Source organism: Colobus angolensis, unplaced genomic scaffold (genome assembly GCF_000951035.1).
Source record: "Colobus angolensis palliatus isolate OR3802 unplaced genomic scaffold, Cang.pa_1.0 Scaffold183, whole genome shotgun sequence".
Classification (NCBI taxonomy): domain Eukaryota; kingdom Metazoa; phylum Chordata; class Mammalia; order Primates; family Cercopithecidae; genus Colobus; species Colobus angolensis.
This window is the reverse complement of record NW_012114966.1, coordinates 504,662-523,375: the sequence shown is the minus strand read 5'-3', so window position 1 is coordinate 523,375 and position 18,714 is coordinate 504,662. Positions and strand designations below refer to the sequence as shown.

The window sequence follows — 18,714 nt, the reverse complement described above, 5'->3', positions numbered from 1 at the left end:
ATTTTGTTTCTTATTAACGCCATGTGGTGCTCACTAAATCTAACAGGAAGCCCATCAGAGGACTAAGCCATTTTAATATCTCGATGCTGAAGCAGATGAGGAGGGCTTGTTCTCAAAAGCTCCAAGACTCTCTTGTAGGTTCTCTTGTTCAAGGGTTCTCTATTCTAAAGAAGAAAACACACTAAAATTATTTTCTGATAATTGGAGTATTGTTCCAATTTGGCTATCCAATTAATTCTTAACCTTATTTTCTATTTTACTCTTTCTGTATCTTTTAGGCATAGATGACCCACCCTGTATTTCCTGAGACTAGAGAAACCTGATCACCACCACTCACAGATCTCAGTTCAGAAGAGATTAATTCAGCATAAAACATTGCTGGGAGTGAGATACAAACTGGGAGACCTTTAGAGGCAAGCAGAGATAGAACATAAACTGTTCAAGAGAAAAGAGAACATGGTGCAGTATTCATTTATGTATATCTAATGCTAACACATATTAATCTCTCAAATATTTGTTGGATGGATGAATGAATGAATGAATGAATGAATGATGGAAGGAAGGAAGGAAGAAAGGAAGGAAGAAATAAGTGGGATCCTAAGAGAAAATGTCCAAGAAAACCCTCATCAAAATTAGAGGACCCTTTAATTTAATTTAATTTAATGTAATTTTGAGACAAAGCCTCACTCTGTCACTCAGGCTGGAGTACAGTGGCGTGATCTCAGCTCACTGCAACCTTGGCCTCCCAGGTTCAAGCAATTCTCCTGCCTCAGCCTCCCAAGTAGCTGGGACTACAAGCACCCGCCACCATGCCTGGCTCATTTTTGTATTTTTAGTAGAGACAGGGTTTCACCATATTGACCAGTGATCATTTGTTTCTTGGTCCTTCCCATTTGGTTTCCAAAGACATTTGCAAATAATGAATCTTTTATTTGGCCCCATTGGCATGGATACTAGATCACCTCCAGAAATAATGGTAGTTAATCAATTACTGTCAGAGAGAGCAAAATTATATTTAATCTGAGTCTTACTGTTATTCTAGGTTAATTTAAAGTAAGCTAGAATTGGTCTCCAGATATCCAATAAAGGCCCTTTACACGGCTCATCCTCTGAAGAACCCATGTCATTGATGACAATAAGATAGCAACATATGGGAAAGATGAGGAGACTCTAATAGGCATGAACATGAACAACAACAGCAATCAGTTATTGAAGGTAATAGGATGTAATAGTCAATGTGAGATTAAAAAAAAAAAACAAGGTAGACAACATGTATGTAAATACATTGCACAATGTACCCAAGTCTCAAAGCATGAGTATTAATTACTATTTTTAAAGGAGGAAAAGAAAGCATAGGTAGAGAGTGATGAAGGAGGTTGAAATTACTTCCCTGTAGAAATTTTGATGGGAGAAAATACACAGCAGCCTGTTTCTGTGATTTTACAGAGGACTCTATATTCCAGCACTTGATAAGCATTTGGCACTGACCATTTGCAATCTTTCAAGGAACAGACACGGGGACAAAAAAATTACATTTTCCTGGCAAAGTACCTGAAGCTTTTCAGTTTTGACAGCTGCTTCTAGTCTATGAAGACGCAGTTTATCTGAGCCATACCAAGTTAAGGTTACTTCTGTGTGAACAAGGAGGAAAATACATACCTATGCATGCCTGCTCTCAGGGAGGCAGAGTAACGCCAGTCAGGGTTGGGCTGTCGTGGCTGCAAAATCACAAAGAGAGTTTTCTGTTAAAATGACAAGACAATGTTCTCCCAGGGATGCTGTTAATTGATTAGCTACTCCTTAAATATTTCCAGGGATCTAAAAAAAGTATTGAATGAGCTAGTTCATGTGTAACTCTATGATAATATCTATATACATAGCACTTGAGAAGAAAATTAGTTCATCAGGGTCCTCACACAGATTAGATACCCTGGAAGACCAGATTTAATAATCTTGTAAAGGCCAGCTTTGGCTTTGCCTTGCCCAATACACGTCTGTGTTCTTAAAACACTACGGGAAGAATAGTCTGTTTTGAGAAAGGAAAAGCTTTCATTGCTTTTGCCCTCAAGTGCCCCATTCCCAATTCAGTATTACAGCTATAACAGGGCACATGGCTACACAAATTCTGCTGGCCTGGCTGGACTGCAGAGGACTGCAATCTGCTGCTGGCTTTGCAGACTGCAGCATATTTGACCCGGGGCGGATGTGCCCAGTCATAACCCCAGCAACTGATAACAGCCTCTTTGCTGATTGAAGAGGGATAGTAGGGAGAGGAAAACAAACTACTGCAGAGTTTGACTTTGTTTTGCTACCTAATCCTTTTCATAAACTTGTACTTGTTCCTGCTCCTTCATGAGTGCTTTCCCTCCTCACTGAATCACTGTTCACTAAGCTCTGATTGTTTAACAGGGAGTAGCTGAAATCCAAGAAAAACCTGCTATATTTTGCAACAGTTGTGTATTGGAAAGATCTGCTGCCCTCTCTCTATAAACTGTCAGTCTGAAGGGGGAGAACAAAGAGGAAAATACGGGCACCCAAAGACTTAAAGACTGCTGGGGGAGTTACGCGTTGGTTAGAAGCTACTGAGAAATCACTGGGACATCATCAGTCACCATCACTGTCTTGTATCAGTAAGCAAAAATGTCACTGTGAAAAACTTGTGACACTCCTCTAGATGTGTTTTCATGGGTGGAGATTCAGGTGGCCCTGTCACTGAATATTGAGGTATAGTTGAATGAAAAAATGGGGGATAAAAGTTGTATTTTGTGTTTTCCTCTACATTATACTTACCATATTTGGTAGAAACAAAGCCATAGTAATATCAATAGACCATTCCAACCTGCCAATAATTCTTATTCCTATCATTCATATAGTTCCTTCAAGGGATGCAAAGTATTTAATAAATATATTTCTTCATAACACCCAGGAGAGAAATGATCACCATCTCAATTTTCAGACAGATTTGTGAATGGCTACATGATATTCGGTATTCAGAGAATTAGCCAAAGTCAAGGCCCAGAAAAACTTACAACTCCGGGACAATTTACCTCAATGGTCCTCACACACTTACTGCTCTCTCTATTCTACCAATCTGCTAGCAAGATATGCATATGCAAGCTGCTTCCTCCTTTGTTTTCAAGTTCACAAAATGCTATGGATATTCCAAACATAGCATAAAATTATCTACAGACCAAAGGAGTTTCCATTATCTACTAGCAGTGTTAGAGGGAACAAGAGAAAATGTTTGCAAATCATTTTATAAACCTGGAAATATGACTGAAATACTTTTTATCAATCAATCATCATCACCATCTCTCCCCTCGCCATCAGGAGCACTATCGTTAGCTTGTCAGCTGAGAGAACCTTTCTTCAAGAAAGACTGTAACATCTGCTGAGAAATGTTGCCAATTTTTCTATGATTGGGTAACATTCATGATGAAAATTGCTGCAACTTGATCTTTGGAATGAAATCATCAAACTCATTTTGCTGAAAGGCACAGTTCTAGCAGGACTGACCAGGAAACTCAGTTCATTATACAATCTCACTTCCCCAATGACACATTTAATTTGTCATGCTGCTATTTTCTATACTAGTCCATCAGCAACAACATCCTTCTCAGATTCATTTGCCAGAATCACAGTAAGATTTCTTATGGCAGTAAGATCAGGCAGGGAAAAGGAAAGGAAGAAAGCATATAATATGTTTTAAGTAGCTACACGGTACTAGATTTTGCACTTTATTACATACTGTTGCATGTATCCTAATTCTTTGTCAGTAAACTCTATGAAAGGGATTATATCTGTTTTACTCATTAGACACATGCATATCTTCAGATATTCATAAAAGCATAGCTATATAGTCAGAGTCTAGCAGGCTTCTGGCATTTGGGAGGTTTTTAAAATGTGTTTAAATAAATGAACTATAATGCAAAGTCAACATTATTGTACTTAAATTGCAAAAATGAGACATCTGAACTTTAGAAAGATTAAATTACTTGTCTGATTGCTGAGTTCAGCTGACAGTCATGTTTAGGTCCCCTTAACACAAAAGTCTGTGTTTTACTTCATTTATTTATTTATTTATTCATTTATTTATTTATTTTTGAGACAGGGTCATACTCTGCCATTTAGGCTGGTGTGCAGTGGTGTGATCTCGGCTCCCTGCAACCTCTGCCTCCAGGGTTCAAGCAATTCTTCTTCCTCAGTCTCCCTAGAAGCTGGGATTACAGGTACCTGGCTAAATTTTGAATTTTTAGTAGAGATGGGGTTTCACCATGTTGGCCAGGCTGGTCTTGAACACCTGACCTCAGGCAATCCACCCTCCTCGGCCTTCCAAAGTGCTGGGATTACAGGCTTGAGCCACTATGCCCAGCCAAAAGTCTGTGTTTTAAATAAATTTACATGAAATGACATACATTTTTCTTCTTTCTCTTTTTTACTTCTGAGTTTCCAGGATATTGATTTAAAACAACACAAAACTAAAAGTAAAAAAAAATGTACATGAGTTTCATCCAGAACTTGATTAAACTTGGAAAAATTCAAGTTGAAAGGTTGACTACTGATATATCTGACACAGTAAGGCGTATATTACTATCATAATTTCAATCATAGTTGAAATAACTGTGATTGTTTAGTTCTTTAATACTTAGATGGTACCTCCCAGGACTATGCTTACTTTCTATTGGTAAAGAATTCCAATATGTCCTATTGCTTCAAAGGTTAGTCTTTTGGTAGAATAATGGTCACAAAACTCCATACGTAGAAAAATTCAATTAGGTAGTCCATATGGGTGATGTAGTATTACTGAAGAATAAGAATACACTTCAGTTCCTATTAAAATTATAAAAAAGATTTAATTTACCTTGTAATGATATTATTTGTGATTTATAACATAGGATATTTGAGCTACAGAAGGATGAATCGCCGCTTCTAAGATTTAAAGTAAAATAAGTTTAAAATACCCTATTTTATTAATAAACTCACACAACTATTCAATGAAATAATGTGCTATCTTCATACCATGGAAATTCATGTGGAAGACATCAATAAATTGCCCTCTGGGACATAAGACTGCATATAATATCTCCTTTTCCTTCCTAATAGAACTCTATTAAGAATATATCCACTGCAGATTTTTCATAGTGCTATTTTGTGAACATTGATATAAACTGATAGGCAGAATTCCAAGATGGCCCCAAGATCCCTATATTCTGGTGTGCACACCCTGAATAACCTCCGAGACTGTGATTGTGATGGATCTTATTCCCATGATTACATTATGTTATGTAGCACAGTTGGCTTTAAGAAAGGCAGATCATCCAGATGAGACTGACATAATCACATGAGCTCTTTATATCTGGGTCTAGAGGTCAGAGCCAGAAATCAGAGAGATCTGAAGCATAAGAGGGATTGCATGTGAGGGAAGATTCTCCAGTGCCAGCCCTAAAGATGGAGCAGACCACGGGACAGGAGTCCTGAGTCCTCAGTTCTCTAGGAATTGAGAGTGATCCCAGGCCAATAGTAAGTAGGAAAACAGAGATCTCAGTCCCCAGGCAACTGGATTCTGCAATCTGAATGAGCTCGATAGTGGATTCTTACTAAGATCCTGCAAAAGAGAACACAGCCCAGCTGTGTTCATTTCAGCCTTGAGAATACCTGAGCAGACAACTCAGCCACATGGTACAGGACTGTGACATAACAAATAGATGGTGTTTTAAAACAATTACTTGTGGTAATTTGTTACAAAGCACCAGAAAAGGGATACATAGACTGTTGCTCATTAAGGCAAAAGAGAATATAACATTCAAAATAATCATTATGTTGCATATTGGTCTTCTAGTATATCAAAATGAGGGCTGGGTGCAGCGGCTCACACCTGTAATCCCAGCACTTTGGGAAGCCAAGGCAGAGAGATCACTTGAGGTCAGGAGTTCGAGACCAGCCTGACCAACATGGTGAAACCCAAAAATACAAAATTAGCCAGGCATGGTGGCGCATGCCTGTAATCTCAGCTACTTGGGAGGTTGAGGCAGGAGAATCGCTTGAACTCTGGAGGCAGTGGTTGCAGTGAGCCAAGATCATGCCATTGCACTCCAGCCTGGGCAACAAGAGCAAAAACTCCGTCTCAAAAAACTAAAATAAAATAAAACAAAAAGGTAATAAATTTGAGAATTCTGGGTGGAATACTTTCCTCTGAATGTAGTCATTTAAAATCCTAATTTACAGGAGCAGGAAAGTAAAATAAACATAAATTTAGAACATACCTAAAGGGTTCCAGTACAACAGAAAGTGCTAGGTCTGTTTAGTTCTGGATGCATAGCCTGCCAGCACAGCAGCTACTCTCTCACTCACAGTCATACCTCCTCAGAGCCCAGAGTTCTGACCCTGGAAGGCCAGAAAGGAACTGATGGTGCTTATAAGACAAGGAACTAAGATTTCTCTTTACCTTTGCAATGCTGGATATTCCTTTGCATTTGTCAAGTTAAAATTCTTGAAAGAAAAACCCTTGTATAATTTTCAGGTTAGCAGATTTAAAACAAAACAATCCTCTTGACCTTTGATTTTTGAAGTCATGGTTATAGATTATACTGCTCCAAATATTATACGAATAAGCTAAATTTATAGTCATATTATCATATGCACAAAACATTGATCCAGATGAAGTTCTGTAAAAGCCACATTTAAAGAAACCTGTAAAACGCCATCATATTCAGCTAAACCTCTGGGTTTGGTGACAGGAATCGTTCCTCAAACATTTGCAAATTGACATTATTCTGACCTCTCATTGAGAGCAAAAATCGGTAGGCAACCAAGGTAAGTATCTAGAACTGACTTTGCTATTCTGTCAAGTAGACAGCATGCCAATAGGCAATGTATAATATGCCAGGCTGTGTCCCTGCAGAGTGTTCTGAGTTAGACCAGATGCCCATGTGATGGCTCACTCCTGGGTCAGAAGGAAACAGTAGGCCAATGACATTCAAGCTACAATGAATAGAGTTCTTCAGTCAGAATGTGTACCAGATAAAGAGACAGAGAAGAGCTCAGCCATAATTCCATCTGGCTCAGCAGTCTGTAGAAAAACTGAGGAAGGAGGTAATTGAAATAAATTATTGTATCTTCAGACCAAAGAAAATAAACTTTTTCTCAGAAGAACAGTCCTATGACCGATATGAAGTTTGCAAACTAAAACAGCCCCAGTCATTATAAAGTGACTACCAGAGGATTAAAAACTGGAGTGGAAGTTCATAGATATGATTTCTTTGTCTATTCTGACTATTGCACAATTTTTATAAATTCACTACCACGTCACTTTACACTGAGTGTAAACTCTGTTCCAGGATAGAGTCATCAGTTAGAAAAGTCAGTGCTGGGGGAAATAAACTGAAAGAAAAATTAACTCTTTCAGGTCACTATATCTGGAATTAGGGTGAATACGCACACATAGTGGCAGAAATAACTGAAGGTTTGGTGACTACACATTGCTTTAAAATAAGTGAAAGTGAACGCAAACTTAACTCATCTCTGCTACTCTTTTGTAATTTGTACATGTTGTGCCAACTGGGCCCACTGATACGCTATTGGACAAATCTACTAGAGCACTCAAAGTGACTCATTAGCAATCACAACACCACGACCACAAAAGCACAGAATCTACCTTAAGATTTGGTTTCCTTTGCCGGGCATGGTGGCTCACACCTGTAATCCCAGCACTTTGGGAGGCCAAGGCAGGTAGATCACAAGGTCAAGAGATCGAGACCATCCTGGCCAACATGGTGAAACCCCATCTCTACTAAAAATACAAAAATTAGCAGGGCGTAGTGGCGCGTGCCTGCAATCTCAGCTACTCAGGAGGCTGAGGCAGGAGAATCGCTTTAACCCAGGAGGCGGAGGTTGCAGTGAGCCAGGATTACGCCACTGCACTCCAGCCTGGCAACAGAGTGAGACTCCATTTCAAAAAAAAAAAAAAAAAATTTTGGTTTCTTTTTATGGAGACTCTGAAGGGAGTGCCAACCAAATTCAGTATCAAGTTCAGAAATTTCCAAAGAGAAATTCTGCCCTATTGCCAAATAGTTACTTCAGAATCCTCACTGCATAAGTGATTCATGAAATGAGCTCACTGGGGGTAAAATCTACCAGCAGATTAGAGTCTGGGGTTAAATGCTGATAAGCAACAAGAGAAAAATCAGTGAAATAATAGAAACAAAAGATCTTAACAGGCTTTGCCAATAGTGAAGCAAATAAATAAATACAAATATATTAACGGCATGTGCAACATAGTGAGACCCCATCTCTTCCAGAAAACAAAAAAAACAACAACACTAAAAACTAGCCAGACACGGTGGCACACATCTATGGGTCCAAGCTACTCAGGAGGCTGAGGTGTGAGGAATGCTTGAGCCCAGGAGGTCAAGGCTGCAGTAAGCCATATTCACGCCACTATACTCCAGCCTGGGTGACAGGCCAAGACTCTGTCTCCAAAAAAAAATAGTAGTAACTCACTGATAGGCCCATTTGTTACCTGCTTCTATGCAAGAAATTACTCTTTCTCCAAAAGCAGTTAATACATATGACTAGGTGAATTAGTGATAGCTTAAATGCCTGAATATCCCATATCAAAGGCAATATAAACACTGGAACTTCTGTCTACTCATAGCATTGAAAAAAAGTTTTTGGAGTCAGATGGATACAACTTAAAATAATACTGGCAATGTGACTGTGTATATTACCTAACCTCCCTGAGCTTATTTCCTCATATGCTAGATTTTAACAAATACTTAATGCATCACTTGCAGGTAATGAAATCATATATATATTCAATATTATAATATTCAATATATTGAATAATCTTGAATATTCAAGATTCAATAATATGAGATATATGTATATTATATATATATATATAACATACATATATCTATATAGCAGGCTGGTTAGTGAGTACAAATTCCCTTACTCTTCCTCTCTAATTCCCATCTACTTTTAATGTAGGCACATGATACTAATTGTACCCCAGGACTCTCCTGCCATCTGTAGTAACCAGGTAGGAAAAAAAGAAAGCCCAACATGGGAAGTTAACAGGTTGATCTGGCAATGACGACTTTCAGAACTGAGTGACTTTTGTTCCCATCTTGCCACACTATAACAGTGTGACTCACTCTCTCCCTATAATTGCAAAAATTTTTGGAGCTGTAGATCTTGGGGCTCTTCACTGGATTTCCAAAAGTGACTGGCAGAAATTTGCCTTTATTAAAAATCATGCATTTTCCTGGCAAAATTTCCCCAAAGCAAGCAATTTCTGAAATAATTTTCACCCTAGATTAAATGTTTGTGTACAAAAGTACATATTAACATACAGGTCAGTGTAAGACAGAAATAGTTTATGTATCAAATTGCCCCAAGCTTTAAGTCAGGAGAGGGGGGGTAACAGTGTCTTTCCTCTGAGCTTCCAGCTCACAGCTGGTGGCAAAGCTGAGCCTGGCCTGACTTGTTCATGCCTCTTTACCACCTGCAGCCCACCCCAATCCCAAAGGGCTTCATAGGAATTTGTTAAGCAAATGTCTACAGCAACCTTATTTAAAGCTAAACCCTTTTAATGCTACGATCTAAAAAATTCTGGAAACTCTTTGATTTTTTCCCCCATTTTTCTTAATCTGCAATCCGCCTCCTGTGGTTACTCCGCATTGACTAACACCAGGCACTTCTGATAAATGAATAAATCTATCAGAAATGTCAATGAGAAAAATCTACTCTTAATCAGGAATGGGAACTTTTGTGCCTGTGCATTAAATTCCTCAAGATTACCATGAACTTGAAATGTGACAATATGGACATTACTAAAAATACAGCAATATGTCAATGAAAATATATTGCAAAAAATAGGGGAGAGACAAATATTGTTCACACATTGTATAGTAGCTCTAAAAGCCCTTTCTACAAAGTAGATATTTGGAAAGGTAACAATTCATCACTATTAATGGGACAAAATTTTGGCTTTTGAAATCCAAGTTTTAAGTATCACAAAGCATATCTCTGTTACTTCAAGCATACATGCGTAGACAAACACACCACACAAACACACACACATAATCATGTACTTTCTAATAATTTATGTACATTCCTCATAATAATAAACAAGCTGGACTTATATCTACCTAAAACTCAAAACTAGTGCATATACTAACACCTGACTGTACACCTTACTGTAGGGTAAGTCATCCACTTTCCAAGCCAGCCTTTTGAAGCTATAGCAAATCAAATTTTAGATCCAGAAAATGAATGTATGCTTTGGAAGTACTGTCATTTAACTTAAAGACATGAAGGACTTGAAAAGTCTACTTTACATCTCATCAAAACCATAGAAACTGTCAACAGAAAATCAGAAGATTACAGGCTGCATTTAAGCTAAATTCAGGGAAATCCTCTTACAACGAATTCAGAGTATGCCAAGAAAGGTGGCTATAGGGAGAATTCTTTTTCCCTTCTCTTCCTCCTAATCCCAGCTTGTCTTGGTCTTCACCATCCCCCAACACCCCTAATCCACTCATTCTAATACTTCCCTGGCCCAACCAGACAAATTGGTACTTAATCTCTCTGCCTTACCATCATCCACTCCCTCTGACAGCTCCCTACAGAAGAGTTGGCACATCATACAGCCAAAGCAAACTTTAGCTTCAGTATGATGTCTAAATATTACAGCTTTATCACCTGTGACATGCATTTCCAGAGGATCTTATCACATAGGTTCAGTGAAAGTACCAGAAATATTAATTTCCACTGCAGACAGTCCAGAGTATAAACAGAGACAGCATACAGTGGTGACTATGACAGCCCCTAGAGGCCTCAGAGCTTTTTAAGAAACATCACTTCTATAGGATTTCAAAAGAAAAATTTCCCTGTAGATGATACAGCAGAGGCCATTTCTCCTTGAGCCTCATAACGTTACCCCCTAAAACATAATCCCTATTCCAAGGCCTGTTCTGTTTCTCTACAAATCTGTCCTTAGCATGAAATGTTAAGACTAATCCTCACTTCTCAAACAATTTTATGGACAAGTCTTCATGCCTCTGAAAATGAAAAATAAAACAATTCTTTAGCGCTGTTTTTCTACAGAGGAAATAGTAGATGATGATCAAAGTGTGGATACTATATATACTCAGTTTACCAGATAACTCTTGCCACTGTTAATGACTCAATAAAGCCAACCACAGGTTATTGGGGGATATGTGACAAATGCATGAGTTTGTAGAAGACCCCCTGACCACTATCTCACCTCATTTTGAGAAACAGCCTCGTTTTTGAGAATAATCAGGTTCCCAGCACTCTGACCACTTTGGCCTGTGAGGTTCCTGCTGTCAGTCACCGCTGCTTGGGCTCCTGAAGGCCCTGGTCCTGTCTGGGCCCCTGTATTGTAAAACATGAAAGTGTCACTCCCTGAGCCTGCTGTCAGACAGGCCTTGTAGCAGTAGGTCTTGGTGAGGGAGCCATTCCCTCGAACTTCAATGAAGTGAGGCTGCACTTTGAGGCCATGCGGTATCCTGGCATCAATATTGTTATTGGCCTGTTTGTAAAGTTCTGCAGGGCACCTCTCCCTTACTCCACAGAAGCCTCCACAGCATGCAGTGCCATAGGCAGTGTAGCGGTAGCACTTGATGATGCTCAAAATGATGATTGTCAAAAGAAATATAAAAGACACTGTGCTTAATGCTATTATTAGATAAAGGGTAATTTCAGAATATGTCCGAGGGCTCTTAACATGTCTCTGAGTGTCAGGGAGGATTTTGGAAACCCTATCCACCACAGCTACTGTAATAGCCACAGAGGCTGATAGTGATGGCTCTCCATTATCTCGGACCACCACGGTCAGGTTGAAAGTGCTACCACTCTCATCTCCCATCTTCCTGGTAGTCCTAATTTCTCCTGTGTGCAGTTCTACTTTAAAGAGGTCCAGGTCAGAAGTCTGGGCTAGATGGTAAAAAAGCCAAGCATTTTGCCCAGAGTCTGAGTCCATGGCTATGACTTTGGTGACCAGGTAGCCAGCAGGGGCAGTTCGAGGCACCATCTCAAAGGCTGCTGACGAGTTCGTTGAGGTAGGGTACAGAATGTGAGGGGCATGGTCATTCATGTCCACCACATACACGTTGGCAGTCACAGTGCTGCTCAGTGGTGGACTCCCCTTGTCCTGAGCCTCCACAGTCACAAAGAACTCCCGAAACTTCTCATAGTCAAAGGAGTTGACAGCATAAAGGCTGCCACTGGCACTGTTAATGGAGACATAGGAAGTGACTGGCAGCCCTTGAATCTCCCTCTCCAGAAGGGAGTAGGTCACCTCTGCATTCTCCTTTTCATCTGGGTCTGTGGCTTGCACGGTACAGAGCAACACACCTGGCAAATTGTTCTCCTGTATGTAGATGGAATAGGAGTCCTCCAGGAAGCTTGGTGGATTGTCATTGATGTCAGAGATCTCAACCTTCAGTGTCCGCTGGGATGTGAGCTGTGGTATTCCTCCATCAGTGGCTGTCACCGTGATGTTGTAGACAGCCACCCGCTCTCGGTCCAGCGGGCCACTCACCACCAGTGTATAGGAGTTTCCAAAGCCATTCAGTCGGAAAGGGAGTGTGGCCTCCAGACCCAGGCTCACTTTCCGGTTGGGGCCTGAGTCTTGGTCATTGACACTGAGAACGGCTACAATGGTGTTCGGTGTAGCATTCTCAGGCACTGGGCTATACAGGTCCGTGAGCACCACCTCTGGGGCATTGTCATTCACGTCCACGATGTCCACCAGCACCTTGCAGTGACCTGCCATGGGCACTGGACCCCGGTCAGTTGCCTGCACATAGATCTGGTAGGAGGAGGCTTCCTCATAATCCAGCCCCCCAATTACTCGCACTTCCCCAGTACTAGCATCTATGCTGAAGAGCTGCCTCTCCCGGTCCGAAGTGTAGCTGCTCAGGGAGTACCTGAGCTCACCATTGGATCCCTCATCCGGGTCTGAGGCATTCAGCTTCACCACCAGTGTGCCCGGGGGTGAGTCTTCCCGTAGCTGGACGCGATAAGTGGACTGGTCAAAGGCAGGAGAGTTGTCGTTAGTGTCCAGGACACGCACAGAGATCTGTGCCGTACCTGAGCGGGCTGGGATGCCCCCATCCACGGCTGTGAGAACCAGGTGGTGCAAGGCTGCCTGTTCCCGGTCTAGGCCCTTACGCAGCACCAGCTCAAGCACTTTACTGTTCTCCTGCAGGGGCTTAAGGTCCAGCTCGAAGTGCTCGCTGGGGCTGAGCTCGTAGGTCTGTACTGAGTTGGCGCCCACGTCTGGGTCCTGCGCACTCTCTATGTGAAAGCGCGCTCCAGGAGCCACCGATTCGCTTACCTGAAGCTGGTAGTTGGGCCGCGGGAAACGCGGTGAGTTGTCGTTGATGTCCAATATTTCCACCTCAACGGCGCTCACCGCCACGGGGTTGTGCGCCAGCACTTCCAAGCTGAGCAGGCAGCGAGGCCGCTGCTCACATAGCGCCTCCCGATCAATGCGCTCGTTGACGAAGAGCGCTCCACTAGTCAGGTCCAGCTCCAGGTAGCGCGGACTGGGCGCACCCAGATGGTTGATGCGCAAGCAACCCGGCCCCAAGCGCCGCAGCTCGAGCCCCAGCGCGCGAGCCACGTTGCCCACGAGCGCGCCGGGTGTCTGCTCCTCTGGCACGGAGTATCGCAGCTGGGAGGCCGCTGGGCCCGGTAGCAGCAGCAGCAACAGCAGCCGGAGAGGCAGTAGCAGCAGCCAGGGCATGGGCCGCCGGAGCCGTGGATGCTCTGTCGCCGCAGGTCTGGTGCCCACCTGCTCCATAGCCACTGGCCGCGGCGGAGGCAGCCGGGCAGGGCCGGAGGCGGCAGCTTCCCCAGCCGTGCTCCACGCCCGGGCCCCGCCTCCGCTCGTGCCACCCTGAGCCCGCTCCCCCACCGCTCACGCGCTAGCAGACGCCTGGGGCCGCTCCCTCCGTAGGCCCTCCCAAGGGCTCCTGGCCCCACCGCCTTCGCTGATTCCCCATCTTCCAGCTCCTCCGCTCGCCTCCGAGTCGCTCAACCCGGCTCGGCTTCCTGCTGCTGCTGCCGCTACCGCTCCAGGGGGAGGGAAAAGGAAGCAGAAGGGGAGACGGAGGGGGAGAGGGAAGGGGAGGAGGGCTCAGCAAGTCCTGCTCTGATTCCGCGCCCAAGTGGCGGACAGCGAACCCGGACTGCTCAGCCTCTCCAGTCCCATCTCCTTCACCCTGAACCTGCCGGATCTCAGCGGACCGCAGGAACACTGCCACTCCCTTTCTCCCTACCCCCACTGTCCAGTTCATCCAGTCTCCACCGTCTCTCCCCTGCTTAACGGGTCTTTAAGGAGATTAGTCTGGGAAAAGCGGTCAAACCCCTAGAAGTCTGGCTATCAGCTCCCCAGGAAAAGATTTCCAAGCGCAATTCAGGAAAATAAACTAAGGGGCCTTAGCTAAGTGTGGGCACCCAGGAGGCGGATCTAACATTAAAAGGAAACAACGCAGGGGGAGGCGCTCTGGGGTTACTGGCGATGGGAACTATTCACCTGACTCCCACATCTTCCCTGGACACTCTTAAGTACTGCAGAAAGTGCTCAACTCCTAGGGCAAAAGGAGGGGGATGGCAAATGCTGCCCTCTTTCCGGGAGCAAGCCTAAAACCAGCATCCTGGGATTCAAGACTCAATTCTGCTGTCGGCCAAGTGGCCCTTACTTTCAGTGTGTGCCTTGGCAAATAACCAATATTTTAAAAAATAGTCTCCATGAAGCTGTAGGCAAATCTGTTATTTGACCCATTTTGGCGATAGTGGGGAAAATCTGGTAAAATTTTTAAAGAGATTCTTCTCTCAAGCTTTTTCTAATCTTGCTTCAAATCTTATTTATCACCCAGACATTTTCTTTCAAGAGTGATTTAAAATTTTTTCTTTAATGGATGACAATGTCTTCAAGAGTCTGCAAAACCATTAAATCAAGAGAGTTACTGTTGATCTCCTAAGCCAGGCTGGAATTTGGATTCCATTAATGCTTTGCAGTTAAAAAAACAAACAAACAAAAAAATCTGCTGTGATTAAGCAAAATGTGGGAATCTGGGATTTATCTTACAATAACCGGCAATTTCAATGACTGCAGCTTATCTTCCTTAAATATAAGACTCCTTAGACTTCTGTTCTTCTGTGTCCCTAAGATTCCTTTTGTACTGCTATAGAGGCAACGCAGAGACAACAAATTCACTTCAGTAAAAGAGAAGGCAGAAGGATCAGAGGAAATCTTTCCATGCTGTGTCATTGCCTCTGCTGCTCAGTTCTGAATAGTCACTCTTCCCAGGTTCTCACGTTTCTTCCAAAGAAATTTGAAATCTATTGCCTCATGTGCAAAAAAAAAGCACTCACTAAAATGTCCTTTCTCTTCATCTCCCAGTATTTCTCTCATCCATAGATTTTCCTCTATGGGTCATTTTCTAGCTATGGACTGGAACAGTCAGTGTGAGACCTGACATTTAGCATGCTTCCCTCCTAGAGGGGATGGTTAAAGGAGCCAAGGTTGTGAGCCAAGGTTGTGATCCTGACACCCGGAGTTCAAAGGCCTGAACTAGCACATCACTTCGTTCCACCGACCAAGCACACTCACTATCAATGCTCCACTACTTAGCCAGTTTTATTCCAGAGAAACGCCCAGCTTCCTCCTATCACTGCTGCTTCTTATTTGTCCTCTTTGTTTCCTCAAGGGTACAGAGTAGGAAGCAATTTTCATCAAAGTCTATTCCTGTCTCCTTTCTTGGGTCTCTGGCTTCTTCCTCTTCTTTCTGCCTCCTCCCCAAACATCCCTACAATAATTCTGTCTCAGTTTGCTGTGGTAATTTGATCTCAGAGGCCTTAATCTCTCAAGTGCACAAATTGTGGACCTGGCCTATGTCCTCACCCATCACTTATTTCTGAAAATAAATGGCTTATAAGTGGAATCAAGTTGTAAGTTGTCAAAAAAAGTGATCTTTCCTCCCCTCATCTCCTCCCAGCCCTCTGAGTCGCTGCCATCTCTGCCCACAGCTCAGAGACCTGGCCACTGGGTATTGACCAAGCATAGACCTGTGACTGTGGAAAGATCATAGGCACTTAAGGAAGAGATTACAGTGGCAGAGGCTTGGTGATTTTTTTAATGGAAGCCCCCAAATGTCATGTCTCATGAGAAAAACCAGGACTCTCCTTTCAGCACTCTTGTCATCTTCCAGCAAGGACACCTGCCAGGTTGTCCATTTTGCTGTTTTAGGCCCTATGGGTATTTAGCTCCAACTAGAATTTACTGCCTTAGTTATTGAGGAGGCAAACATAAAGCCAACACAATCAGCCTTCTTTTGAAAGACATTGTACTAAAGAGATAGTATACTCTATTTGGCACTATAATGATTTCGTTCCTCACACCATTATACTGAGGCTCCTGCCAACCTTACTAGTTGTTAGAATGTGATTGCTCAGACTGTGGTTAATTACCCTTTCTACAAATATTAATGCTAATGCCTTGACCACACCATTATGCATTCCTCTCCTTGGACCTTCAAGAACTCCCTATTAAAAAGTAGAACACAGTAATTAGGAACATAGACTTTGGAGTCAGTCACACTCCTGCCAGTGACTAATTGTGTGGCTATGGACATGTTACTTAACCTAAGCTTCACTTTACTCAATTTAATTAAGGAAAACAATAGTAAGCAAAACTCATAGGGTTATTTTTATGATTACATGAGAAAATATATGTAAAGCAATTTGCACAGTAGTTAAGTACATTATTGTTGTTGCTGTTGTCATGAAATGCAACAATTCATTATTATCAGATAAAACCTTGGTTGACAGTCTATATGTAGCATGGCCCTTTGGATATCAAACACAGATAAGCACGTTTAACTGTGCCATATAGGAAATCAACCATGATGGAGAAAATGCGTATTCAACAAAGTTAAACTTTCCCAATTACTTCTAGAATTATATCGTACATTTTGAGAACAAAACCAAAAAACAGCCCCTTTTTATATCACTAAGTAAATGGGACTTCTGTTATGAGAACTCCTTCAAGAGATTTGTTCCTCACAAGAGATTTACCTTTTTAGAAAACATAGAAATACTTTAGCAACAGAGTATGAAGTTAGTTCCTAAACATGCTGTAATCTACAGCACCCAGTATGGAGCTTGGCACAGAGGTGCTCAATTAATGTTCTTTGAAAATAACTAAATTCACGAATTTATCTGTGTAATTCTAATACAAATGGCTTCTTATTTTCTCTCCTCCTTTTAAAATCTTACATACATTTCAAGATCCCGATGAAAACCTACCTAATCCATGAAACAGTGTCTACTCTAAACACAAGTTTTTTTTTTTTCATTTTCACAGTCTACAGCATATCTCTGTAAGATGGCATGTGTCATTTTTAAATTCATCCAAATAATTTAATATTCTCTCTTTAATTGTAAGTAACCTAAAAGCAGGAGCCATGTCTTACATTTCTGTCTCCTTTGCAATGTAGAAACCCTTACAGACTCTTAATAAATGTTAATTGCTTCATTTTCTTCAGATCTTATTTTTAGTAAACTCTAGAAAAGCTGCTACAGAAAAATTTCCTATATAGGGATAGAGCATATCTTATGGAGAGGAGGTTGAGACTCTGAAATGATTTTACTATGGTTTCTTCCTTTAAAATTGTCAAATGAAGATATGAAACAAAGTATTTCAAACCTGGAGAACTGAATCCCACTGATAAAGTTTCTGGACCCTAAGAAAGGCTCTGTCAAAAAGTAATACTTTTTCTACTTTACATTAAAATTATAAATTATAAAATAAAAGTGTTCCTTGCTAATAACTAACAAGAAAAGTGACATGATTAGATAGGACATTATGTTCATTTATCCCCATGCTAGACAAGAACTTTGAAATCGTATTCCTCAGTTGTCTCTTTTAATTATGTTTGTTAAATACATCTAACATGAGATCACAGGGCACAGGAGCAAAACCAGTTATAACACAACAGAATTAAACCTACAGGAAAAATGCTAGCACTCAGTAAACTCTCCTAATTCACATAAATTATTCTTTATTATTAACACCATTACAGATCATTTTACTTTTGGAAACCAAATGATCTGGAGTCTTTTGGCCACAGGACAAAAGACATATTCATTAGCTTGATCAGGTTTGGGGCTGATCATTATAAGAGTATCTGTCATGTTGGGAAGGATCTAGTTTTCATTTTTTAATGTATGTATTTATGTTGCTCTACAAACTGAGCACAAGTAACATAATAAAAGAGAGACAAATGGTCATCTCTAATGTTTAGAGTTGTCGAAAGTAGTTTTTAAAAATTCTATCTTGTGGCCGGGCACGGTGGCTCAAGCCTGTAATCCCAGCACTTTGGGAGGCCAAGACGGGCGGATCACGAGGTCAGGAGATCAAGACCATCCTGGCTAACACGGTGAAACCTTGTCTCTACTAAAAATACAAAAACTAGCCGGGCGAGGTGGCCGGCGCCTGTAGTCCCAGCTACTCGGGAGGCTGAGGCAGGAGAATGGCGTAAATCCAGGAGGCGGAGCTTGCAGTGAGCTGAGATCCGGCCACTGCACTCCAGCCTAGGTGACAGAGCAAGACTCTGCCAAAAAAAAAATAAATAAATAAAAATAAAAATTCTATCTTGTTAAAAATGAATAGGATTC

General features: G+C 41.7%; 1 protein-coding gene across 1 annotated transcript in view; it reads right to left on the bottom strand.

Moving 5' to 3' along the window:
* The window catches only part of LOC105510143 (protocadherin alpha-7), a 180,100-nt gene that overhangs the window by 30,508 nt on the left and 130,878 nt on the right, over positions 1-18,714 (bottom strand). The window contains exon 3 of the mRNA XM_011939774.1: positions 1,660-1,718. Within this exon, the coding sequence (XP_011795164.1) occupies positions 1,660-1,718 (59 nt within the window). The remainder of the gene's footprint in view (positions 1-1,659; positions 1,719-18,714) is intronic.